The sequence below is a fragment of the Vipera ursinii genome, assembly GCF_947247035.1.
Source record: "Vipera ursinii genome assembly, chromosome: 2".
Lineage (NCBI taxonomy): Eukaryota > Metazoa > Chordata > Lepidosauria > Squamata > Viperidae > Vipera > Vipera ursinii.
In genome coordinates, this window is record NC_139513.1 from 63479543 (window position 1) to 63507428 (window position 27886).

The 27886-nt window shown below is 34.9% G+C and overlaps 1 protein-coding gene across 1 annotated transcript; it reads right to left on the reverse strand.

Annotated features, from left to right (window-relative positions):
- Window positions 1–5302: 5302 nt before the first annotated feature.
- Window positions 5303–27886, reverse strand: SLC6A1 (solute carrier family 6 member 1; the record flags this gene model as incomplete). The annotated part of the gene is made up of 14 exons (XM_083356560.1): window positions 5303–5407; window positions 6972–7139; window positions 11284–11384; window positions 13143–13245; window positions 14147–14278; window positions 15624–15736; window positions 18120–18244; window positions 19379–19482; window positions 19639–19773; window positions 20154–20286; window positions 20393–20502; window positions 23123–23223; window positions 25884–26015; window positions 27649–27886. 14 exons carry the CDS (start codon window positions 27884–27886, stop codon window positions 5303–5305), a joined length of 1800 nt encoding a protein of 599 aa, XP_083212686.1.

The following is a 27886-nucleotide window of genomic DNA, read 5'->3' on the forward strand; positions in this document are numbered from 1 at the left end:
CAGAGGACTGGAAAAGAACTGATGTATTTCCCATCTTCAAAAAGGGGAAAAAATAGATCCAGGAAACTACAGACCTATCAGTCTGACTTCAATACCTGGGAAAATTCTGGAAAAGATAACCAAACAACAAATCAGCAAACACCTAGAGTCAAACAAAGTCATTACTAAAAGTCAACATGGGTTTGTCAAAAACAGATCATACCAGACAAATCTTATTACATTCTTTGACCAAGTGACAAAATTAGTGGACCAGAGGAATGCTGTAGATATAATTTACTTGGACTTCAGTAAGGCATTTGATAAAGTAGATCACAACCTACTACTTGATAAGATAGAAAAATGTGGGTTAGATAGCATCACTACCAGATGGATTCATAGCTGGCTGACAGGCCGTACTCAGCGTGTGATCCTCAATGGAACCACATCTACATAGAAAGAAGTGTGTAGTGGGGTGCCCCAGGGCTCTGTTCTGGTCCCAGTGCTCTTCAACATCTTCATCAATGATTTGGATGAGGGGATAGATGGGGAACTCATCAAATTTGCAGATGACACCAAGCTGGCAGGAATAGCCAATACTCCAGAAGATTGGCTTAAAATACAGGAGGATCTGGACAGACTCGAACACTGGGCGCTATCTAACAAAATGAAATTCAATGGTGAAAGAAGTAAGGTTCTACATTTAGTCAGGAAAAATCAAATGCACAGGTATAGTATAGGGGGTACCTTGCTCAATAGTACTAACTGTGAGAGGGATCTCGGAGTCCTAGTAGACAATCACTTCAATATGAGCCAGCAGTGTGCTGCAGCTGCCAAAAAAGCCAACACAGTGCTAGGCTGCATTAACAGAGGGATAGAATCAAGATCACATGAAGTACTAATACCACTTTACAATGCCTTGGTAAGGCCACACCTGGAATATTGCATCCAGTTTTGGTCACCACGATGTAAAAAAGATGTTGAGACTCTAGAAAGGGTACAGAGAAGGGTAACAAAGATGATTAGGGGACTGGAGGCTAAAACATATAAGGAACGGTTGCTGGAATTGGGTATGTATAGTTTAACGAAGAGAAGGGTGAGGGGTGCCATGATAGCAGTGTTCCAATATCTCAGGGGCTACCACAAAGAAGAGGGAGTCAAGCTATTCTCCAAAGCACCTGAATGCAGGACAAGAAGCAACGAATGGAAACTAATCAAGGAGAAAAGCAACCTAGAACTAAGGAGAAACTTCCTGACAGTTAGAACAATTAACCAGTGGAACAACCTGCCTCCAGAAGTGGTGAATGCTCCAACACTGGAAGTTTTTAAGAAGAGACTGGACAGCCATTTGCCTGAAATGGTATAGGGTTTCCTGCCTGAGCAGAGGGTTGAACTAGATGACCTCCAAGGTCCCTTCCAATGTATGATGATGATGATGATGATGATGATGATGATGATGATGTTAGGACTTTTCCTTATTTTAGTATCTGGTTAGGGGAGCCCCTTCTCCTACAAAAGCAGTGGCCTGGAAACCTCAGTCAGCTTGAGAACACCTTGAATCTGAAAGGTTTTCAACTTATTTTCAGGATTTGTGAAACCCAATGGAGTCTCAGCATTTTGCTAAATTTCTGGAATAGATCATTAACACTTGGTGGAGTACATCTATCAAATCCAGGGACACTTTATAGATTTTCATCAATCTCTTCCTCTGTGGAGTTCCACAAGGCTCATATTATCATCTTTCATATTTAACAAATAAATGCAGGCATTGGGAGACTTTATTGAATCATATGAGCTACAGTATCACATATATGATGATGACACAATTTTGAATTTCAGCAGATTCAATCTGTATGGGGAATATATTCATGTAGTCTTATTTCTTCCTGATATGTGCACATAGTACAGTATAAACTGAGGCAAGCATCAGGATAATATGGATGTATCATTTTCAGGAACTCAGTACACAATTGGCTGCATATAAAACAAATTATGGTAATTAGAATGGAATTTAATCAAGGTATTGAAAACCATCACCAAGTCCAACTTCAGCAATGCACTGGGCATAATTGTGCAGACATCTTTCTTGCCAGCTGTGGTAAAATAATGGCTGGGAAATCAAAGAATATTACTAGATCAAAATCTGCTCATTGAGGAAAAGCATAACTCTATCCAAAACTTTCAGTCCCCTACACCACTACACAGTAATTTTGTCTTATTTGGATTATATTCCTGCTTTTCCTTTCTCATTTCCCTGGATGATACTATGCATTTTTCTTGCCTTATAGAATAATTAAGACTGCAATAGATTTTCAAATATAAAGTATATTCACCTGGAATATACCAGCTGCAATATATTTCTCCCAAAACTTCTCACTGAGAGAGATGGATCACTAAGAAGTATGAAATATAAAAGAAAGAAAGAAAGAAAGAAAGAAAGAAAGAAAGAAAGAAAAAGAAAGAAAGAAAAAACATCTATAATAAAGTATTAGTATGCCCCAAATTTTCATAACATAATATATATAATATTCACATAAATGGAGTTTTCACCTTACAGGAGAAATTATCAGCAGAAATGGTTACTATTATTGTAAATTTTATTATTTTTTCTTATATTTCGGCAGAAAGGACTAATAGATAATGAAGTTTGTGTATGAAAGAGGTTGTAAAATGACAATCACTTCAAAGGAGATCAGAAACACATTTTGATGATCCTTCATTATTTAAAGTTAGATCATGTACTCTAAAGTTCACATGAGATTTTATTTTTGAAAATAAATTTGATTGAAATCAACCTTATTTTAAGATTAAAGCACAAATAATTGAATTAATGTTCCATGTAATTGAGAACATGAATTCCTTCAGGGAGATCCAGACCCACAGGAAATAAATGACCTTCTCTGCATTTTCTTATTCATTTGCTTTTAGGATGTCTTCTGGATGGAGAAAGATGCTCCTTTAGATTAATATAGAAAAATCACAACATAAATTAAATCTTATTCAACTACTTTTTCATTTCTTCATTGTTATATCTGAAGTAAAAGGTATTTCTGATATTGAAATTTATTTCATACTACTAGAAATAAGCACATACAATCCCCTGTCTAATTCAAAAAAGAAAATTAAAGTCATATCATAGAATGTATAATATAATCTTTATTTTTTTCTCTAACTTTTGGAAAGTTACATAACAACCGTGCTTTAATTAAGACACTATTTGTAGACATTTAAAATGCATTTTAATTTATAAATATTGTACATTTGGTCCATAGAACATTGCAATTGTTTTAAATTATACTGTATCTCTTTTAAAACAGGTTCTGTATATATTTTAGAATGTGTATATATTACATATATATTTTTATATAGAGATAAATTTGCTTAATGTTTAGAGAATAATTTATTATTGCAAAACCATATATGATCATATATTCTTTCTTTTTAAAAGGGTAAATACTACAAAAAGTTACAGCTATTCACAGTTTACACACAGTAGTTCTACCACACTATTTTTGTGCTATATATGATGTTTGTGCAGTACTTTGCTAGAGAAAATCTGTCAAACATCTGTTATAAGCGTTATACAATCAAACATTGAATACTTCATTTTTCTTGGAACAACATGGGACCTGATTACATAAACAATAAAGAGAAAGTTTGAATTTGTAATGTATGTGAAACATGTAAAATATGACATTTTCCTTTTCTTCTAATATTTGGATAGACATTTAGTTTCTTATAGATTTCTTGATAATTTACATTTGATCTACTGTATGAAACAATTTAGAGCCTACTAAATAATACTTTTTATAAGCTTTTATTATTAGACTGAAATGTGTGTGCATGTATATATATATTTATATATATATTTATATATGTATGTATATTTGCTACAATAATGTGCTTGACATTCTGAGAATAATACCTTATTGCAAGAACATATGTTTGTTACCTTCAGACAAAAAACAACAAAAAACCCAACATTCACGGTTAACATGTTGTTCACACAGTAGGTCTACATAAAATGTATGCTATCTAACACTGTATGTTGCACAAGATTTTGCTGAAAAGTATGTTTCATTGCACAATTCTATCTGCCATTTAAAACCATTTTCCTATGATCCCCACTGTCTGTTCCATAGCTGCCAAACAAGAATTGCTATTGAGGTGTCTCAGAGCTTTGCAGTTTTCTACATTGGAAGAAATATTTTAAACTCCTGTGGAAAATGCATGCTGGAGCCCATCAAGATTTTTTTCATTGTCTCCATTATTACCATGAAAAATACATACATAAAATAAACAATTTTTTAAAAATCTTTTTTTCAGAGTGCTTTACAATTTTCTTCCGAGCAAGAACTTCGTTATTGATACATCTTGAACAAATCAAGTGCTACGTTTAAAGCCCTAAATTATATTCTACGGGAAGTGTTTTGATATATAAGCTATTGGTTTGGTTCTTTTTGCTATATATGTTGCACTTATCAGTGATATAACTATATAACATAATATGAAGTAAAACCTGGCTTAAATGATAGATAATGTATGCAGTTTATATGGGACCAACCTTCAAGAGGGATTTATCACAGTTTGAAATAGGTAGTCATATTGCCACTTTTTTGTTTTATTAAAAAAATCTAGTACTTTGAAAGATACTTATACTGAAAATATTCTGATAGTTATATTACTACAAAATAATGTAATATATTAAATGCCAGAGGCCCAAAAGATATTACTAGATAGTGGAAGTATTGCCTATGGCAGTCATATAAGAATGATTAAAACATAGCTTCATGTAAGGAGAAAATTAGAAAAACCAACCCAAGAATTAAGTTGGTTAATATTTTTAGGGCAATATTTTCACTGGAAATTTCTTTCATAAAAACACTTTGCTGGTGAATATAAAACAGCTTTCCAATTTAACTGTTCTCAGAAATAACAACTTGGGAATCAAATAGTAAGAAATTTATTAATAAAAACTAGCACAAAAGTTCAAATTGTTGCACTAAAATGTAAAGATTAAAAATGGTCTACATATGTGTGCTTTTAATAAATTCCAGATACTCCACACTTACTGAGAGAGAATAAAAATGTTAACAGTCTATGGATTACCAGAAACACAAAACATTGTTAACAACTAAGCCCACAAAATGGTTTGATCATACCACATTGCTTCCTATATAGTGGTGATGGTCTTTTGTGCCACTAGAGGTAGGTTATTTTATTCTCAGACATAAATTTGTGGTAATATTCAACCATGGGTTTCGTATATTTGTGTGTGTGTGTGTTTGTGTGTTTGCCCCCAGAGGAATCACTTCAAAGACTGATTTTATATATATGCCTCTTTGTTTGCAGAATTACTCTGTTGGGCTTGTTCTGGTCCATTTTCAGGATGAGTAATGTCTTCACTTGGTTGAATCATTACTTGGATACGCTAACATACACAGGGAAAGAGAAATACAACAATGTCATTATTTGTTACTTGAATGTTTTCAGTTTAAATTTCATTTATATGATTTCGCTTGCTTCTTCAGGCAGATGGATACAACAAGGAAATACTTTACCAGCAATTTGCTGTAGATGACTCTAGAGTTTCTTTAAGGGAGGAAGCTGTAAAGCAGTAAGTGGTCCAAGACCAGCAATGGATTTACAGAATTAAATATGATCAGAATAATTGTTGTATTCATGTGCTAATATTTAGAGTGGTATTTAGAGGTGAATTTTGGTTATGCCTATTTATTTTCATTTCCACGTATATTTGTCTATATAGCTCTGGCAATTTGCAAAAACAAAAACCCTAGAGATTGCAACTCTATGGCTGACTGTTAAGACAAGCAGGGTAGGGCTAGGGAATGATCAATGTCTCTTTAAAATGAAGGAGATGGTAATGTGGTTTTCTTGAGGAAGTACATCTTGGTCTCTAAATTTCTGTAAAACAAAATTTTCCAAAATTTTGGAAATACGGTTTTCCAAATTATGTAAATATAGTTTTCTTGGTCAAGAGTTTTCTTAGACAAAGCATTTCAAGCATGCTTGTAGGACAACTTTCCATAACTATTTCAGTTGGGCTTCACATGTATATGCAGCATGGAAACAGCCTTGATTCATTGCCTTGATAATGTTCATGTGAGAAAAATGCAAAGTGCTATAATATTGATTCTTCTGGACTTCTTAGAACCTTAGCCATCTCATCATTTATTGGAGCAGTTCAATGGGATGGAAATTTGAGGATTTGGATTATGGTTACTCTTACCTAAAGCATTGCCATCAGAGTGTGGCACTATGAAAGTTCTTAAAATGGCACATCTTTTTCCTGCTGCTTATAAACATCACTGGGGATGATAATCTAGGGATCTGAAATAATCAGTTTCTAGAGCATATTCTAATTTACCTTTCCTAACTATCTGAATTGGGAAAGGCTGTATAAATGTTTGATAGTTGCCATGATGGAGCTTTGATGGAGTAGGATAAGGAATGTAAAGATGTAAGATTCTTAAGAAATGAGGAAATTGTGCCATAATTTGCTGGAAGGTATCCCAAGAAATGAAGGAAAGGAAGCAAGACTAAATTAAATGAGCATTCAACTGCAGTCTATTTATCTGGATAGAATGGGAATATAGTTTTACTTTAACATAACTTGTAAATCAATTTCAGCATAAATCAATTACTAAGAAATCAATTACTAAGGAAAGGAACTGAATGAACATCTATAGTCATTCTATATTGTAACATACTTTGAGCTTAGTTATGACTTTTTCTGTTTATAGAGAATATGTATCTGATTGTAGTTTTATCAAAATATGTATTTGACTATTTCATAGAAAATATATTTATCACTACTATTATTTTACTGGTCAGGAAGATTAGCTTAAGGGAAAAGGCTGACCAAAATACATTGTAACAGTCATACTATATTTTCATACTGCTATTCAAAAAATAATAGAAGGTGGTGCCCACTAAATCTAGAATCTTGAGATATTGTGTGAAAGACAGCTTACCTGTTTTAAGGAACCTTTTAAAGTAAGGAACATGTATGCCATATAGCCTGGAATCAGCACCATAGAAGAGAGAGCCATAAACCAGCCAACACCTTGGCCCCATTTCGGGAAAACATAATTACCCAAAGTGAGAGGAGTCATTTGCACTGCACTGAAGATAAACACACCCTGCAAAATGTTCAAAAAATTAATTTAGAATTTAGAGATACACTGGTTCATATAATATCATGTTTTGTTTGAAACAGTTAAAGGGTGAGAATTGGACAAATTCACACCAATTATTCCCTTTATTCTAAACACTCAGTCAAATGATGGAATCAAGAGAAGGGGGGGGGGAAAGAAAAAAGGAACATTTTACCAGACCTTAAATTCCATGCTTCTAATATTTCTCCTAAACACAGCAATCAAGGAACTATTCATATTATTCACCATACACCATGGAATGTCAGGTTTTTCTGGGATCAAATCTCTGTAGTTCAGAATCACCCTATGACTTTAAAATGGCAGCAGGAAGCCAGAGCATAGCATCTCAGGTAATTGTGCTCAAAGTGTACGATTTCCCAAAGTGTATGTTTCTTTGCATAAAATTGTCATCTTTTAACATCTGTTCACAAGATGATCTGATTGAGTTTCACAAGCCAATTATCAACATGATTTTGCTACAGAAAAGAAGTAAGAAATCCATTAATGCTGCACAAGCTGAAATTCTTCTGGTTTTTAGCTCCATATGAGAACAGAGGAGGTGGAAGAGGATTGAATTCAACCAAATGTGTGTTGTGAATACTGAAAGAAAATAATTAAACATTCCTTTACTATTATTATTGTTATGATTTGTTGCATAATCAGTCAGATGTTCAGACTGGATTGGGTATTTTTATCCACCTATGAAATCTTTTTCAAGGACTGTGGATAGGCAGATGTGGGTGTTTGATGGTGTTACAGGTATCATCGCAGGATGTAAACTATTCTGAGTAAAACTGCCTTTCGCAATTGACTGATGGTGAATTTGTCAATGCCGATGGCGTTCAAGTGGTGCTCCAATTGTTTTAAGATTGCACCCAAGGTGCCTATTACTATTGGTCAGGGGTCTTCAAACTCGGCCCTTTTATGACTCGTGGACTTCAACTCCCAGAATTCCTCAGCCAGTCATGCTGGCTGAGGAATTCTGGGAGTTGAAGTCCACGAGTCATAAAAGGGCCGAGTTTGAAGACCCCTGCTATTGGTACTACCTTTGCTTTCTTTTGCCACAGGTTTTTTTTTTAAATTCTATTTGCAGGTCTTCTATTTGCAGTTTTTTCTCTTCCATTCTGCTGTCTTCACATTCTGCCATGTCCACTATTCAGTCTTTTTTGTCTTTCTTACTGCTGTTAATTCTGGGATGCCATATGTCAGGTGCCTGTCTGCTTGAATTCTAAAGTCCCAGAACACTTTAGTTTCTTTGTTTTCTATAACTTTCTCTATTTTATAGTCCCACCAGTGCTTGCTTACAGGAAAATAGTGTTTCTTATAGATCTCCCAATGCACCATTGTTGCTATTGGCAATGTTGTTTTTTGTAGTCAGTCTGTGTGATCTTCTTGCAGCAGGTAACCAGGTGGTCCACTGTTTCTTCCGCTTCTTTGCAGATGCAGCACTTGCTATCTGTTGCTGTCTTCTCAATTTTACCTTTGCATGCATTTGTTTTTCAGACTTGATCTTGTGCAGCCAGAATTAGCACCACTATCTCTACCATCAACTTTTCTACACTTAGCCAGTGCCAGGTCTCAGTCAGCTAGATCAGGGGTCCCTAACCCCTGATCCGTGGACTGGTACTGGTCGATGGCATGCCAGCAACCAGTCCGCACAAATAAGAAAAGCCCCATCCATGGTCCATGGAAAAACCTCTCTTCAGGTAACTGGTCCCTGGTGCTCAAAAGGTTGGGAACCTCTGAGCTAGATGTTTAGATTGGATTTGGCATTTTTGTCCACCTACAGAGTACTTATTAAAATATTTTTTTCTATAAACAGAAAAAATGTAACATATTTTATATTCAAATCTACATGTCCTTTTCTTTGCATCTGATATTAAAATATATTTTCTGATATTTTCAGGGAAACTATAACATTCTTTTTAATGTTATCAATAGTTTGCCTTCATCACGGGTGTCAAACTTGATCGTGTGACGTATCGTGACTTTTTTGCCTTTGCAGAGCTGGGGCAGCCATGGCCTGCACCTGACACATCCGGACCACAGGCCACCAGTTTGACACCCTTGGCTTGCATGATATTTAAATTATTGTTCTCTATACATCAGTAGAACACAGCTATATATATGTGTATGGGGGAGAACAAAGAGATGCATCAAATTTCTATTTATTGCTTGTATTGTATGTTGGCAGCTCTTTTCAGTGTGCTATAATATCAATGATTAATATATCTCATTTTGAAGAGTGAAATCATATATATATATATATATATATATATATATATATATATATATATATATATATATTGTATGAATGAGAATTAACAATATTCACCCCTCATTTGTAGAGAATGGAATATTTTGTAAAAAGACATTGCCAAATGAAAAAGAAAAATGGAGTTCTTATAAAGTGAACTGTATCTTGTATATTATTCTACATTTATCACATGAAGAAAAACTAGATTTTTGTCTTTTTCTACACAAATTAAAACTTGGGAATTAATATTACTAAAAATAATAAACTCTTTAAAGCAATTTATAAAGCTCTTGGGAGTTCAGTAAAAGGTTGTTAAGAAAACAGTGTGCTTTCCAGTTAAGCTTCTTGAGTAAAATTAGCACTATTAAAATTAAATATTATTCTAAGCTTAACTTTATTTTTCATTTGTCTCCTACCACAGAATCTACATATAGTATAATCATTAATTATTGTGGTTTTGTTACTAATTTAAGGATTAGAAAGATAAAATATATGTGTATTTACAATGTCTGGAAGGTGAAAAGTACTGAAAATACATCTTTTCTACTTGCATTTTTACGTGCTTTAGAACTGCTAGGTTGGGTGAAGCTGGGATGAGTAACAGGCGCTCACTCTGTTACGCGGCACTTGGGATTCGACCTGCCAAACTGCCGACCTTCTGATTGCTCAGCGTCCTAACCCACTGAGCCACTACGTCCCATTATGGATGTTATTGAATTTTCTTTGTCTTCTAAAACAGAAGTCCCCAATCTATGGGCCACGGCCCACTATTGGGCCATGGCCTCTTGGCCACTGGGCCACTGGACCATGTGAGTGGCTGACCAGTGCATGCATGCATGTGCATGTGCTCAACACCCCTTGCACCAGTGGTAGCTGAGCCCCAAGCCTTGCACTAGCCAAGCTGCAAGCCTTTCGCTGATGCTAGCCAAGCCGCGCACTGTACTACCCGAGGCATGAGCCTCTTTCTGGCATTACCCAGGCTGCAAGTTACGTGCCGGTGTTAGTTGAGTTGCGTGCTGGTGCTAGCTGAGCCAGCGCTGCACGCTGGTGCTAGCAAACCCATTTGCAGAATGTACCTGCTCCTGGCCCCATTTGCATGCATGCATGCATGCAGCCACATTTGTGTGTTTGTGCATGTGCGCATAAAGGTGCCTGCCCCTCCCTTTCCCACTGGGCCACCAGCCCAGAAATGTTGGGGACCCCTGTTCTAAAACTATTTCCTTATTTTCCAATATTAAGTCTCTGGATAATATCTTTTTCTGTATCTATTTGTGGTTCCTTTAACAAATTTACCAATGTTTCTAGTAATTTATATTAACTAAGTAATATGTTATTATCTAAGCTAAAAGAAAAGCTTTTTTTTACTCTGGCAAAGTTCCAAGGGTTTTGAGAGGATAGACTGTTTTTTAAAAATCCATTTAAAAACTTAAATATAACAAAATTCTACTTTGGTGTTGAATATTGGAGTCTATAGGAAGAAACAATGGCCACAGATAATTTCCCCCTGTTTGCATAATTAGGGGATAAGATGAATTCTCCCTTTACATTTATGGTACATATCTAAAGAATGAATGAGTGAATCCTCATCTGTGCAAGAGGAGAATATCAAGGTGTCATCTTTTCTTTGTTGAATACACAATTACTTCCAAAGAGCTTTAAACATTAATCATTCAGTCATGAAGTATGATGTATTATTTTAGAAAGGAGATGTTCTTAAATCCTTCTTCAGTTAATTTATTTTGAATATAAATTAAGTTCTGTAAGTTACAATTCCAAAAGCTAAGAAAGAGGTTTATTTAAAACTATACTTTTGCATTATGGTAAGGTAAATTATTAGCATTCATATGATAAAATAATTATTTTATTTCTTACTGCCACAATGATTGGAGTAAAGAAAGACCAACAAAGTTTCCACCAGATGCAGGGCCTGTATCCAACCATCTCTTGGATATTGTCATAAAAGCGGTTTACGCCTAAATAAATAAAATAATAAATATTAGTTGTCTTCAATAATGAATGTATGTGTATCTGTTTGATTCAATACTTTATAGAATCTTTATAGCAACTCTTATAGTAGCAGTAGTTCCTACATAATCTATACAGTAAGCTAAATGTTTACCTAGGAGATATCTGAGCATCTTTCAGCAAGATCTTGCTGAAAAGAACACGATTGAAGGGAGAATTGATTTTAACACTGGTGAAATGGAAGTTATCATGGTTCTGACAGAAAGAGACAAATAAAGCAGAATTCTGAGGCTTGAAAATTTATGAAAGAACATGTTTATTAGTTACAAAGTATTGGCACAATCAAAAGTGAAACCAAGTCTGAAATTCCCACTAAAAATTTCCCAGTTACAAAGTATAATGTCCCACCCACAAAACTATGCCATCATTACATTCCACAATATATTCATTTGTTGAGCTTTCTTATACAACGCCCAGTCCCTGATCATGGGAGCAGTAGATAACCTTGGTTCCCATGGGACAGAAAATTATTTTGACTAGTGATGCACCTGGGCAAGCACCCCTCCCTCTGTTCTATGTGGCAACCTACAATGAAGAAAAGATGGCTGCAGTCAAGTTCATTGTAGAGTTGACAGAACACATGCGTGCCTTGTAAAGAGGCAAGAAATGAAGAGTAGCAGTCCAAATAATAGCTAATATATAGCTATTTTTTCTTACAATATATAGTAGTATGAACAACAATTTGTGTCCAGTGTTCTAGAAACAGAGTTCCTCAGGGGCAGTAATATTAAGAACTGTTATCTAGATTAAAGTCTTTTTGTAAATACAATGTTGTCTAGAGAGAATATAAGCAAGATCAAATGCAAGCCATTCTCTAAAGAAAATGTATCTAAGATACATTTATATTACAAAAACAGAGAAATCAACAAATGCAACATTAAAATTTATGAAGCCCTTATGGAGATGCCCTGAAAATAGTGTTTTTTGGGGAAAATTCACAGTTTGTGAATTTTCTGCATTTTACAGACCATAAAAACTTGGCATTTGGATTATAGCCCTTTGACAAACTGCAGCAGTTGGATCTGAATAATTGAAATGGTATCCTCCTAACCATCTGCAGGGGTTGGGGATTTAGCACAATTTGTTGCAACGGTTCCATTTTTTCCTCAGTAGGTGATGGTGGGGAAAGAGAGATCACCCCAATATTTAGTCTTTTGCAGTGTGCTGTGGGGTTTGTCTTCTCCCCCCTCTCCTATTTACATAAAGTTAATGGGAGAGGTCACCTGGCAATTTGGAATTCAGTATTATCAATACGCTGATGGCACCTAGCTTTACATCATTACCTCAGGCCAACCTTTCCCAGCACCTGCAGGTTGTGAGAGTCTAAATGGAATGGAAAAAACCTGGCTTAAATTGAATCCTAGTAAGATGGGATTGTTGCTCATCCGTCAGAGGTCTGCTGCAGTGATGTGTCATACATCTCCTTAGATATATGAGGTATTATCCTGAGAGATGCACTACACATGCATTGGCAGGTAATATAATATCAATGTTGGGTTTGAGGATGAACAGAATTAAAATCAACAATTAAAATAGACCAAAATTGCTTTTCATGCTCAGGTATTCTATTGAACTGACTTAAGGGAAGACATTTTTCCCCTCAAAATGTGGGCTGATTTATAGGATTGTTTGAGGGATAAAATGACTGAAAAACTCTTATCTACTGCCTTGAACTCTAATCAAATAAAACACTAAACATGACATACCATAACACCAGGATATGGAGATACACTCAAAGAACACAAGGAATAAAAGACTCATTCCACTTGCTGAGTAATAGTCAAAAAGTTTGAACACGTAGAGCCCACCCTACAATAGGAAAGTGATAATCAAATCATGAGCTATTTTCTAAGATGTCTACTTCTGTTTATGCTTATTTTTCATTGAGGTTCCTTTTATGTTATTTTATAGTATGGGCTACAATAATTCATTTATTATTCATAGACAAGTACACCCATTTGTTTGATTTCCCAAATATATAACTTTATTATATGCTGTTTATGTTTTATATGTATATTCTCCTCCCCACCCAATTCTTGATTCTGGCTTTTAATATAAGCAAATAGAACTGTCTTTGAAAATAAGGTAAATTTGATTTTACTTGTGCATTTTATATTTCATAAGAAGTATTTACTTTGGATTATATAGCATGCTACAAGAAATTGATATTTTATATTATTCTCAAACTAAGCAATGGCAGAATTTACAGTATTCATAATAACAAGGCCTTTATGTGATTCTTCTAGCTGACTTTATTGGCTAATAATGGAATGATTTTTGCTGCAGTCCTCTTCCTAAGAATAAATCCTAAGAAAAGGATTTGAGAAACATGTTTAGTTTTAAATAAAACATGCTTCAATGTACTGTAACCAGCTACTCTGTGCTAATCTCAAATTCTTTAAATAATATTAAAAACTGAAACCTCTCCTGTTAACAAACTCTGGGCTGACCAAAGGTCCATATCACCAGAGGATCTCTGTATTGTGAGGAAAAAGCTTTGCAGGCGTCAAGGCCTTTTCTATAAATCTGAGGAACTATAATTGGAAAGTCTTGCTTATTCCACCCATTTCTCAACTACTCTTCTGTTTGATCCTGATTTCTGTTGTAAAAATTTCATCTAAAAATCATGAATGTAACTCTTAACTCCTCATTCAAAGGAGAAAATGCAAATATCAAATTTGTGACAGATAATCCCCACTATATGACTTACCTGAGTAATATTAGACAATCCTATTAGATATGACACAACACAAACAAGAGCAATGAAAATTTCTCTTCGAGTGCGTAACAGTTTTGGAAATTCATCCACTAGTGCTGTTATGAATCCTTCAACAGTACAGAACTAAAATGGGAGTAGAAATTACACAAAATCAAACAAAGAAACTAGATTTAGGTATACAAGCATTCACCTTAATTTGGGTTGACATTACAAAGGCTTTTGGGGTGTAGACTGTTAGTTTTTGTAGTGCTGTAGCTGATCAATTAACTTGTTTCTCCTATATTTTGATAAAACAAATGTTTGACTATTTCATAAGTAGTATAAGAATTTTTTTAACCACTTAGAAGCTTATTTATTGGGTAACTTTTATACATATGTTAAAATGTAACTGGTACAAAAAATAAGGGTATAATTCTAATCTGGCATATGAGATATACTTTATTTCTATGGGAAATGTCTCTTGGCAGTGTAGTGATTTTTATTCTACTTAATTTTTATTGATTTTTAATGAATTTTTTTTAAAATTTTTTATTTTAATTCCATTTATATCCCGCCCTTCTCCGAAGACTCATTAAAAATTTTTAATGAAAGTTTTAATATTGGTAAAACAAGTTTTATGGAGAATTCTGGTTAGCAAGAAATGAAATTTCTAGAAGTGGGAACAGATATTTACTTTTGTCTATTTAAACTTTGATTAACCTATTATGGTATTTCTCATCCAGGTGCCACTGTTCTTGGGACAATCCTGCTTTGTAGTTTCTCAGTGTTTGGGAAATTTTTAATTCTTTTTTTTTTCTTAATGGTTTAGCACAGAGGTCCACAACCCCTGGGCCGTGGAGCTGCTTGTATAAATGGAGCCACTTGCACAAATGGAGCTGCGTGTGCAAATATGTACACATTAAAACACCCACTCTCTTTTCCCTCCCTCCCCCCCCCCCGGTATACCAAACCAGAAAAGTTGGGGACCACTGGTTTAGCAGATGAAAACTGCTGGGTATGGAGCCATGATATAATATCATTCCCATACGGGATTCTGCAATGCACCCCATTTTGGAATTTTTTGAGAAAGGTTCCGTATCAGCGTGTCTTATAGGAATATAGACAGAAAGAGTTAATTTCTCTTTAATTAAATCTCAATTAATTCTCTGAACAAGCCTCTCAGATTAAAGGTACAAGAAGGTTCTCAGAAGGCTCTCTATTTTCTCAGAATTTTCTAATATAGAGGCGAAAGCTGCTCTTTTGTGATGGTTGCATGTGTTGATTATTTTGGAAAGGGTCTCTTAAACTTCTCATCAATGGGAACACCTGCATTCATTCTCAGGCTGCCTGTAGTCTCTATGCCAAAGGTTATCTTACTTGAAATGTTATGTATATTGCCCAGAAATAATTACATGAGATGGAGTATATACAATGGGCCCATGAATAATAATAATAATAAATAAGAAAAATAATGCTGCTTCTGTATTACCTGACTGTCAATTCCAAGCATAAGCAACATAGAGAAAAACAGTATTGCCCACAATGGAGAAATGGGAAGTTGTGTTACAGCTTCTGGATAAGCTAAAAATGCAAGTCCTGGACCTAGTAATGGAGGGGAAAAAATTCATTGTCTCTGAAGTTCTCTTTTGGAACACAAACTTATTGACCTTATTATTCTTTTTAGTATATTTCAAAATATAATGATAAGTTTACTTATTAGAATAGAAATAAGCGACTAATGACATGCAAATTAAAATGTGAACAAAAAAAGAATACAATTAATGTTACAGAGCTCATTTTTAAAAGTTTCAAAGGTTCACATAGTAACAACAACACTGTAAATATCTAGGGAGATTTTCAATCATCCACTTTATGGTTGTCCCAAAGGTGCTTTTTCCAAAAGCAACTGAAGAAGTTTCTTGGATAAGAAGCAAAATGTTTTTGAAGAAAAAAACCATTTTTTGGCTTTATGGCTTGGCAATTTTGGAAAAAGCACCTTTGGGACAACTCTGTAAATATAATTTACAATATTCTATTCTATGGAGTTGTTTCATATCAACCCACAAATCTACTTTATACCAAGTCAAAATCTTCACCAATCTATTTCAGTACTGTTTAATTTGAAGAGCAGCCATTCCTCAAGGAATCTAAAGTCTGCAGCCAAGTATCTATCGCTAGAATTGCCAAGCCATGAAGTTATTGATTTTACTAAGATTGATGATGGATCCTCATTCATTATCATCAGAGATGCTTTGGATAATGAGATGGGCAGCATATAAATTTAATGAATAAATAAAAATAATAGTTTAGCATTATGTGAACCAAATCTTTGGTTTTGTAATCACTATTAGTTTTAGGTTATCCAAAAAAAGTTATTAAATCTTAATTAAAAATACTCTTCAGTTGAATCTAATCATTGCATTTATTTTACCCATTTCTAAATTGTTTGACTACATTAATCCATATTCCACCTGTAGCAAACTTGATATACAGTTAAATCTTGGCAATTGGGGATAGATGAGAGATGAGACATCCCACTTCTGTATCATGTTTGTCTTACTGATACTGATGTTTGTCTTACTACATACTGATGCTGTAGTGCAGTATATCATCACAATGGCTTCTAGTTTTCCACTTTATGAAGTTATTCTCTATTAGAAACCTAAAGTCTGTAACAATATTAAATAACTAGTGTTCTCCCCACTAGAAAAGGGTATGCCTGTGAACTATTGATAATTTCAGGGCCTGGGTAAGACAGCTACATATTAAAAGTAGTTTAAACTTTGGGAAACTTTTTCAAGACCTACATTTCTACCCAGAACTGCAATTGGTGTAATTTCCAAGAGTAACTGTGCTATTTGGTGCATGACTTTGTATGACTTATTAATTTGATTTATTTTAGTTTTATCTCTACCAATAATTCACATAATTTGGCAAAAAGATTCTTGTAATTTTTTACAAAATGTTAACAAGGCATATGAAAGAAAAGAAATGAGGTGTGAGGGAAGCTAAGGAAGGAGACTACTGGTTTAAGCCATCTAGTAAATCATTATTTAACTTTACAGTTGATGATAAATGACTGATCTTCTCTTCCACATATTACTGTTGAATAACAGTGGATGCCAGGCTGATAGATGAAGTTAGAGTATGCTGGCTGGAGTATGTTGCCTGGAGAATTGTTGAAGTCACCATTTTTCCAAGTTGCCAAAGTTGAGAAACACTGGATTAATGTATGCTGCCTTTGATCTGACTAGGTTAATAGTAGAAATTAACTTTTTTGTCCACTGGAAGCAAACAAGTTCCTTCTAGCTCCTTTACCTGTGATCCATTATAAGGGGCAATGATATATCCACCATCCTATATTATTTATGTATTCAGTTTGTATGCTGCCCAACTCTCAACAATATTCTTTCTGAGATGTGTTACTATTTCCCAGTTTGTCTTTGAATCCCTACTGAATGATTGATTGACATTTTGCTTTCAGACCTCTGAAGTTTGATGGCCAGGGTGCCACATGTCAGTATGAAGTGTATATTTTGCTAGGCATGGAACTGGTATTGAAGTTCCACTTATGCAGATAAAAATGGTCCTAGTTGCCAATAAATAAACACATGAAGTTGCCCATAGTCTGAGTCTTCATTCTTACAACTCCATTCAACTATTAAACATTATTTCTCTTGCATAGTATAGTAAAACAGTTTCTGTACAAGGAAGTATTCAAAGAGAAGATTCTAGTCTAAGGGATATTTTGAGAAATAAATCTGGGATGCACTGCTCTCCAATTTAGTAGAGTTTTAAGATTAAGATTCTGCCTGTTCATTTTGTTGCTTCCACATTTGAACAGTCAGCTAATTTAACATTACCTGGTTAGAAAAACATATGCTGAACCATAGTCCCTTGGGAGAACTTAGCAAACTTTAGAAAACTTCAGTTATACCAAATTTCTTACCACTAAAACAATAACACAGAGTAAGGAATAACATACCTGATTTTGCAACTTCTTCAATAGGCCGTTTGGTTACATAAGCCATAAATCCAACAATGGAGAAAATAACAAAGCCAGCAAACATGCTTGTGCAAGAGTTTATGCAGCATACTATGATGGAATCCCTGAGAGAAAAGTGAGAGAGGGATGGAGGGATATTATCACTTCAAAAACCAGATATTTTATTCATATTCCTACTGCCAGGAAAGATTATCTGTAGCGTATAACACTGGATGATGGTTTTTCTAATAGGAGTGTGCAAGTTGCAGGGACCTTAAACTGATGAAATGTTTGCCAGCTGAAGATGGATTACAATGATTTCATATGATAAAAAGCTTCATTGACTTTAATTAGTCCAACTTGTTGAAGAACTGGAGTTGTGAATCTCCCTCAATTGGTCCCTTTAAAAATCTGCATAACCCTACAGTGTATTCCTTTTTAATCTTTATTGAAGTCTTTTCTATTAAAAAAGCCTCCATACTTTTAAAGCTTCTGGAGAAAACATGCACTTCTCATCTGTTATTACAGATTTAACATAATAAACCTCACCCAAGAATAGCCAAGGTATTGCACCATACAAAGTTGTCATTATTGCCCTAAATGTTCTGATTTGCAAAAACATGCATGAAGGGTCAACTTTAATATTTTAAATAAAATAATAAAATAATTGCACATTATTTGCACATTGCCTGTTGCCAGTTACATTTTCAGAGCTGTGTGTTTGTTGATCACAAAAGGTTAGTTTCAAAATAGGGGGGCGGGGGATGGAAGAGTCACCTTTTATTATTCCCATCCTCTTGAAGCTTTCTTGTAGTGTATTAAATGACCTTTATTTGGTAGTATATTCTCTTAATGCTGCCATTAATGTTGATTTTGCTTATATTTTCGGCCCTTGTATGTATATATGGATTTGTGTGTGTGTGTGTGTGTGTGTGTGTCTGTGTGTGTATATGTATGTATGTATGTATGTATGTAATGACTTTTGTCTTTAAAGGGGGGCCAAGCAGAAATAACAACAATTATGGTGGTCAATTGAGCAACATTTGAATGATAACTTTGCTTCTATTTTAATTTTTTTTCTTCCTATTTAACAAGGGTTCATATTCAATAGGGCTCTGAGTCTGATATGGGAATTCACTAGTGCTTGTGTATAATAACTAGAGTAGATCAGGGACACTATACATTCTATGAATTGGATCAATTTCCTGTGACTTTAATATCTAGGACACAAGGCTAGTGCAGAATGGTAATTGTTTTACCTGTAAACATTGTTGTTGAATGTGTTGTAACTTCCAAGGGCAATCAGTGAGCCAAGACCTAAACCATAGGAAAAGAAGATCTGTGTGGCGGCATCCAACCAGACCTAATGAAAAATTATAAAGCCATTCCAATAAGATTAGGATTGGTAGCTTATACATCATTCAAAATTAGAAAGAATGTCAATAATGAATACAGTGGGAGGAATAGCTACAAGATTATCAGTAATAATTATAACAAAATTATTTGTGGGACCACTTACCTCAGAGTTTGTAAGCTTCTCAAACTTAGGAGTTACATAGAATAAAATACCATCTTTTGCTCCAGGTAATGTTACTCCACGAAAGAACAAGATAAGTAACATGACATATGGATATGTGGCAGAGAAATATACCACCTAATGTAAAGAATAAGATAATAATTTGAAAGTGATTGTTACATTAAGCTCTCTCTCGATTAATTTAAAATTGGATTTAAGAAATACAATACATAATGTTCCTAATTTTCTGACTTGAAATATGAGAAAGATAAAATACCATTTTAAATATCTACAATAATATCAATAGTATCACCTTGTGCAATACAATGCCGTGATAAATAAAACCCATATGTACTACTTACATTTATAGAAGTGAAAAATAAATATTAAAAATGTTACAGCATTTAAAATACAATGTAAATTTCTTGAGAGGATGTCTCATCAATAGACCCTGAATTTCTATTTTTCAGAATACTGTGTTGATTCAGTCTGCAAAGCAAGGTTTTATATTCTTTTACCTTTCCAGTCCAGCCTACTCCTTTCCAGATACAGAAATATACTAAAATCCAGGCAATTGCCAGAGTAATTGCTAATGGCCATCGAACCTGGCCTGGTTTTTCCAGTCCATCTGTCATTTGGTGCATGTTACGCCTAGAAGCAGAGAACAAATATAGAAAAAAATTATATTCTATTTGATTTTGAGAAAGTGACAACGAACATTTATAGAAAGTAAAAAGGTCTAGACTTCTTGACTTACTCCCAAAATTCCACAACAGCACTTGTCATGTTGGTGTTATTTACTATGCTGTAGTTGGAGAAACACTGGTTTGAGTTCCAGAGATTATCACAGTGACTCCATGGAAGAGTCTGATTTAAAAAAACAGAGAGAATTGGAATAGAAGAATAAAAACAGTGTTTGAGAGAACAACATAACATAAATTTATCTGCTTTTCTAGAATAGTGACCAAGATGAAAGGATGAATTACTGCAATAATGGAGTCCTGCATTTATTTCACCAGTGTTAGGTCAAGCCCAGAGATGAGACAGGAGGATCCAGTCAAGTAAAAACCTTTATTTGCTTACATCTAATTTGACAAAATCTTGTCAAATTAAAGTTACAACTTTCTAAGCTACTAGATATATTCTGAGAGATTCTAGAGTGTGACTTTCCTGAACCTGTTCCCTCTTCTCCTCTCCAGCTCTGGACGGTGCGATCTCAATCCAAATGTCCTTCTGGGAATTTTCTGAGTTGGCCAGATTCTCCCCCTTTGATGCTGCAAGTGTACATTCCATCACATCTATGAACTAGATCTTTTTCTTTCCAAAGCTCATGATTATATTGTAGTTTTTCTTCTACATTTCTGCATTTTACATATATTAATTTGAAAGATTAGGGATACCTAAGAGCTTCTACCCAGCCATCCAGCCATCCTTTAGTCACTGCCAAACGGGGTGCAACTATACAGTTGTCTCTTGCAATATTTCATAATTTAAAGGTGTTCCTTTATTTGGAAACTTAATTACTCTATTACTTTAAAACGAAATTATTTATGCACGTGTGCCAAAATGGGACCTTTCTCAGGGTCTGTAAGTGGGTATAACTGTAGACTGATTCTGTAGATAAGAAATAGATTTGATTTTATTCCTTATTCTGTGTTTTGTGGATCCTCAATCAATTAAATAGAATTTTCAGTAGTCAATAAAATATTTATAATTATAAACATTTATAATTATGTGGTGTTCTGGGTCCTCGCCGACCTTGGTGGTTTTCTTGCAGATTTTTCATTAATAAAGTAGGTATCATCATCAGTGCTAGAAGGCATTGGGGTTTGCTTTTATGGTTATATATTAGCAGCTTGCCCTGTCGCTGTTGGTGGGAATGTTCTTGGTGGTTCCTTAATTCGGATATTGTTTACTTCTTGATTGTTAGTCTAGTTCAGGGGTCAGCAACCTGAAACAGTGAAAGAGCCACTCGGAACCGATTCCCTCACAAAAGGAAAAACTGGGAGCCACAAAAAATTTGTGTGCATGCGCATACATGCGCGCATGCGCAGAACAGGGTTTGACTGAAGAGTGGAGCCAAGGCGAGATATGCACCTATCCTGCATATTTGAATTGATTGGTTGAACTTTTTTAGTCCCACTTTTTTTTTCCGACTGCACGTGGCAGAGGACCGGGAGCCGCAAGAGAAGGCTGAAAGAGCCGCATGCGGCTCCAGAGCCGTGGGTTGCAGACCTGTGGTCTAGTTCTAATCTTGGTGTTAATCTCTGCTCTTATGGATATCAATGGCTGGTGAGGAGGTGTTTTGGTCTTTTTGTTTCTTTTTGGTCTTTTTTACTGTTTTGAATGGTATGTAGATGCCTACAAGAAAACCATCAAGCTCTGAAAGCACCCTGGACTCACAGTTCAACCTTGAGCTACAAATATTCTCTTCTATCAGTATTTATAGTTTTTGTTTTACAATTGATTTGCTGGTTTTTATATTGCTTTGAAATACTGTTACCTACCTAGATTTGATATGGGTGGCCATACATATTGAATGAATGGATGAATAAGTAGCGTAGATTCTATTAATCATAAGTGTTTGGTACATCCTATTTTTTGTCTCTGCACAAATGCAGTTTTGCAATAAACTCACTGAAGATAGAAAGTGGAAAAGTTGCACTATTCTAATCACTGCTAAAACATATTTATTTCAAACTATTTTGTTACAACTTAGCTATGATTTTGTCACCAAACTATATTTACTCTTCTTTATAATGAAGAAAATATCTTTCAGTTCTGTGTGGGGCAAAAATGACAGATTAATCAAATTTCAGGTCAGCAAATGGCTCACAAGGTGGCCTTGGGCAATGAATTACTCCTCATCTTTTCAGCAGGAAAGATTAGCATGAGCAAAAGGGTCAAAGTCGGATGCCATTTTTTATTTGGTTGCTCACAAGAACTTTCTCAGCAAGCAGCCAAAAAGCAAATTTCAGTGTCACTGGGACGCTACATAAATGAATGAATAAACACAAGCATGACTTTCAGACTAAGAGCAGATGAGTTTGTGTTTGTGTGTGTGTGTGTCTGTATGTATATCTCTCTCTGTGTTAGAAATATAAACTTGAATCCTGCTTGTGTATCATACATAGCTAATAGACTGAGAAGTTTATTTTCCACTTAGCCATCACATTTGAATAAAGTAATACTATTTGTTTAGCTTATATCTTGCTGATTGCCATTTTAGGTACTGCTTTATTACGGCTTCTCTTCTTTTTGTAAATATACATATTATTGCTAAGACAAAATTATCTGGACTGATTCATGGCAATTAACATTATTTGATTAAATCTAGCCTAAAGCAATGAAATAGACAAGTTCAACCTGGATAGAAATATAATTCCTGGATCTAAGTCTGTAACTTAACACACCTTAAGGCAGTATGAATCAAACCAAGCTGTTTTTAAACAGCTATTTTTAAAATAAAAGAAGAAAGGTCACTTACTGTAGTAAAAGAGTTATATAAGTAATATATGGCCCAGGAAATAATGACAATGTAGTAAATGTTAAGCCAGAAAGACAGAACAGCAGCAGCTAATCCCACACCTGTAGGAAAAATTAACACATTACTGATTTGTCTATTTATGTATTCATTATTAATAGCAGAGCAAAAGGCTATTAATTTTTTTATAAGATTCTTCTTTAAAAATAGTTTCTTTTTCTACATTTATATTTAGATCAGGATTGAATATTATAGCCACTCTTAACAGAACAGGGTCTAGATTACCATTCCAAAACATCTCAATGAGATTAAACTCCACCTTCTGCTTGTGTTCAAAGAGTCAAAAAGGGCTAGATAAATTAACTGAGACTATATGTACTGAAGAGAATAAGAGAGAATGAATATTTATAAAATGACATTTCAGTAATCGCATGAAAGTGGGCAGAAATCTGGCTGGAGATTTATGAACTACCAGAAATAAAAGGGAATAGTTTGTTCTGAAAGAATGACTAGAGATTCTTGGGTGGAGACTACATTGAAGTCCTCTTTATTCTGACTGATTATGTGCCATCAAGTTGATGTTGACTCTTAGCAAACACAGAGATTTTGTCAAGAAGGCATGTCCCTAGCATAATCCTAATGGTTTATCCATCACTGCTGCAAAGGAGTCCTTTCATCTTAATCTTGGTTGTCCTCTTCCTCATATCTTTCCCAGAATTAAAATAATCTCCAGAGAGCTAAACCTTTTCATAATGCACTGGTTGTCAACCTGTGGTCTGCAGACCCCTGGATGGGCCACAATGTCCTCACAGGGGATCCATGAAGGCTTGATGCAGTCTAGTGCTTTAAATCTTGAGCTAAATCTTGGTAGTCCATGGCCATGGCGACAAAGAGTATTTAAAGGAGAGCTGTGCTGAAGAAAAGGTTGAGAACCACTGTCACGATGCATCTGAAATATGATAATTTCAGCAGGGTCCTTTGTGCTTCAAGCTAGCTGACCCTACTTATTTTCTGGGTTACCCATGCTATACTCAGCTTTCTTCTCCAACATAAAGGTTTAAAAGCATCAATCTCTTTCGGTCTTGCTTTTTCAACTTTCACTTCTATGAAGTATCGAGGGAAAATTAATGCCTGCATAATATTGATCTGTGTAGATCAGGGGTGTGCAAACTTGACAAGTTTAAGACTTGTGGACTTCAGCCCCCAGAATTCCTCAGCCAGCATAGCTGAGAGCTGAAGTCCACAAGTCTTAAAGTTGTCAAGGTTGCAGACCCCTTGTGTAGATATAGACATATCCCAACAGCTGAATATTTTTCCCAAGGCTTTTATGGTTACTCTATCAAGTGCCAATTTCTGCTGATTCTTTTTCTGCTGATAATCAATCCTAACAGGCAGACATTATCCACCACTTCAGTAACTTTTATGCTGTAAGACACCCAGAGTTGTTGGATACAATAGGGGCAGAAATACATTTTCTAAATAAATAAACAAACTTCATTGTTAATTCTAAGGCTGGCACTTATACCTGTTGCCATTAGTTTTGTCTTGATCATATTTAATCTTAGTCTGACCTTTTTTTTTTACTGTGCTCCTTTACTTCCATTACTAGAATTTGCAGATCATTTGCATTTTCAGCTATCAGAGTAGTGTTATCAGCAAAGGGCAGATTATTGATCTTTATTCCTGTAATTTTAAAACTAAGGTCATCTTTTTCCAGTCCAGCTTCTTCTCAGTTGCATAGATTGAATAAATTAGGAAGAGTACCCAGATTTGTCTCATTTCTTTCATAATTTGGAGCTAATCTGTGTCACCATGTTCTCTCTATACTGTGTTTCTTGTATACTGGGGATAGGTTTTGCATGAACAAAAGAAATAATTATCAGTCTCCTGCTTCATTTTGGTTTCCTAAACCATACAATCCAATTACATTTTCCTCTTTCATGTTTCCAACTTAGGATGTTCAGTTGCCAACCATGTGCGTTACCATTTTTGTTACAGCATAAACACATATCACAACCTAGAGCACAGGACTACAATTGGGAAAGCCTGGTGTGAATTGCTGTACAATACTGCACAAATATTACTCATTTCTGTCTGGAAATCATAATAATTATGTTTAAGAATTTAATAAAAGTCAGTATGATGAATATTAACGCATTCAAAAATATTCATGTATAAAACATTTGATGAATATGTTGTTTGTTGCATGAACAAGTCCAATAACATATAATGGGTAAAAACAAGCAAAAAATCTCTAGTATAGATAGTCTAGATAGTCCTCAACTATTATGATAATTGGGACCATTATCTCAGTCATTCAGTGAAGTAGTCAATAAATGAGATGTCCAAGGCACTATTTTGCTCAATTATCGTATTTTCCACACTTCCTGTTGCAGTAGTTAATCAATCTCTTTGGTCATTAAGCAGAGTGAAAGAACTGCCTTCCAGGAGCTGAAATTCACATGGAGCTGAAATCCTCTTGGCAGGCAGCCCTTTTCTCTTAAATACTGTAATGGAGACCAAATCCTTAACTAGCCTGCAACAACAGAGCTAAAAACTTGGAACACTATTCTGAAATCCTGAAATATCACAATACTGCCCCTCCTGAGAGGAAAGAATTCAGCTGAAGAATTCAGATCCATTCCTGCAGTCAATTTAAGGGTTTCAAAATATGTTTTTTTTCCTTTCCAATGACAGCAGGTCTTCTCTAGATTTGCAAATCCATCTCAGAATTAATAGGAATGCATATAATACAAAATTATACCTTTAAACATTGGTGCAAGCCTCCAGACTCCAAGACCTCCAATGGATGTGAACTGGCCAAGTGAGCATTCCAAAAGAAACAGGGGAACTCCCGCAAAAATTAAAGTAAGGAAATAAGGAATCAGGAATGCCCCTGAAATGATACAAAAATGGTTCTTAAGAGTGAACAATACCAGGCAGAAAAATTATTGAAAGAACATTACATTAAATGCGGATAAAAATATTGCTTATACAATTTGGATTCCCTTTTCCTGTCTCGTTATGGAATGTGGGAACTCATTCCTTTTGTTTTTATTTTGTGTACCATGCAATCAAAATAAGCCTTTTCTAGATCCATTTAGGGTTTTTTGTGTGTGAGGCACTGCTTGAGATTATATACTGTAGCTTTAGAAATGATAACATGATTGTGACAGACTTTTTTGATACAACTTTCCCCTATATATGGAACACTTATATTTCAAATTATATTTTTCTTATATGTAATGGAGAAACCTAGTATCTGAGTTCCCTTCCAGTTTTTATTCAATTCAGAATAGTGGAGCAAAGTTTAAAACAAATGTAGTTAGCAGGCACAAGGACACTGCTTTTCTCATATTGAGGATGAGCTTTGAGCAGCCACCCCAATTTAATTCTGGGCCCCAAAGCAACACAATTTCTAATTTTCAGAAATCAGTTCTGCCAGGCTAGTTTTGCTTTCTGGTAAAAGACTATAGCAGATGGTTCCAGAATAAACAAGACACAAATTAACTGCTGTTCATGATAATTATATATCATTATATGAAGCAGCCACAGTAGTCCTCATGATATGGAAGACAAAGAGTAAAAAAAGCACTATTATACAGCTACTGTTATTTTGATTACTGGTGGCATTGTTTCTATTCCCCTCCGAAAGATGTAAACATAGATAATAATTCAAATACATTGTTTGTAATGTAAATTTGTTCCAAGGTGCAGTATCGCTGATTCGTTTTATTGTATTTTTCCACTGTCATGCTCACTCATAAGTATACTCATTATAAGTATTTACAATATAAAAACTAATACAACAAACTAATAAAAGCAACATATCATTACATGCATTATTATGTTCAAGACATCCTCAACTATTAAAAGGTCCTTTAGATAGCGGTGTTTTCAAGGCCTTTTTAAACATCAAGGGAGAAGGGTATGCCATGAAATTAAGGCTACTATTAAAATGCACTGGTTTCTACCCCTCCAAGTCTACCCTATGGCAGATACTCTTTTAGCATCACTATACAAGAGTTTGAACCAGAAAGCTGATGTAGTACCTGATTGTCAAGCCATCTAGGGCTTATACAATTCTGAGTGGTACCTGGAAGCCAATTGGTAACCATTGCAAAGGTCACAATGCCAGTGTTATATGCCTATATTAGCTCTGCCCCACCAGTATTTTATATCAACTGTAGCCCCAAGCAGAGTGCACTGCAATAATAGATAAAAGAGGTGACAAGGACATGGGTTTTCAAGAGGCTTGTTCTCCAGGAAGAGCCACAAGTACTGCACAAGCCAAACTTACCAAATACTTTTGCAAATAGGAGAAATGAAATGATCACCTCTTAGGAACAAGATAATGAGGGGTGGATCAACTGCGGTAGCATTTTCAAGTATAAAATTCATTTGGCTGGTTTTGCTAAAAATCCTGCCATACATTTTGATACTTAGGTTAAGATATGTTATATTAATCATGTGTCCCTTGTCTATATTCATAGTTAGCACACTTAATTACATATAAGTTAAATATGTACCTCCTCCATTTTTCCCACACAGGTATGGGAACCGCCACACATTCCCCAAACCAATTGCATAGCCAACACAAGACATAAGAAAATCAAATTTCCCTTTCCAGACATCTCTGTCTGGAATATCTCCTTTTTTCTTCTGCACCTTCACTACTAAAGTCTTGGGCTTATCATTAGTAATTGAAGCATCACTGAGTTCCGTGGAGATTTGCCCATCAGCTACTTTTGTTCCATTGGTGGCCAT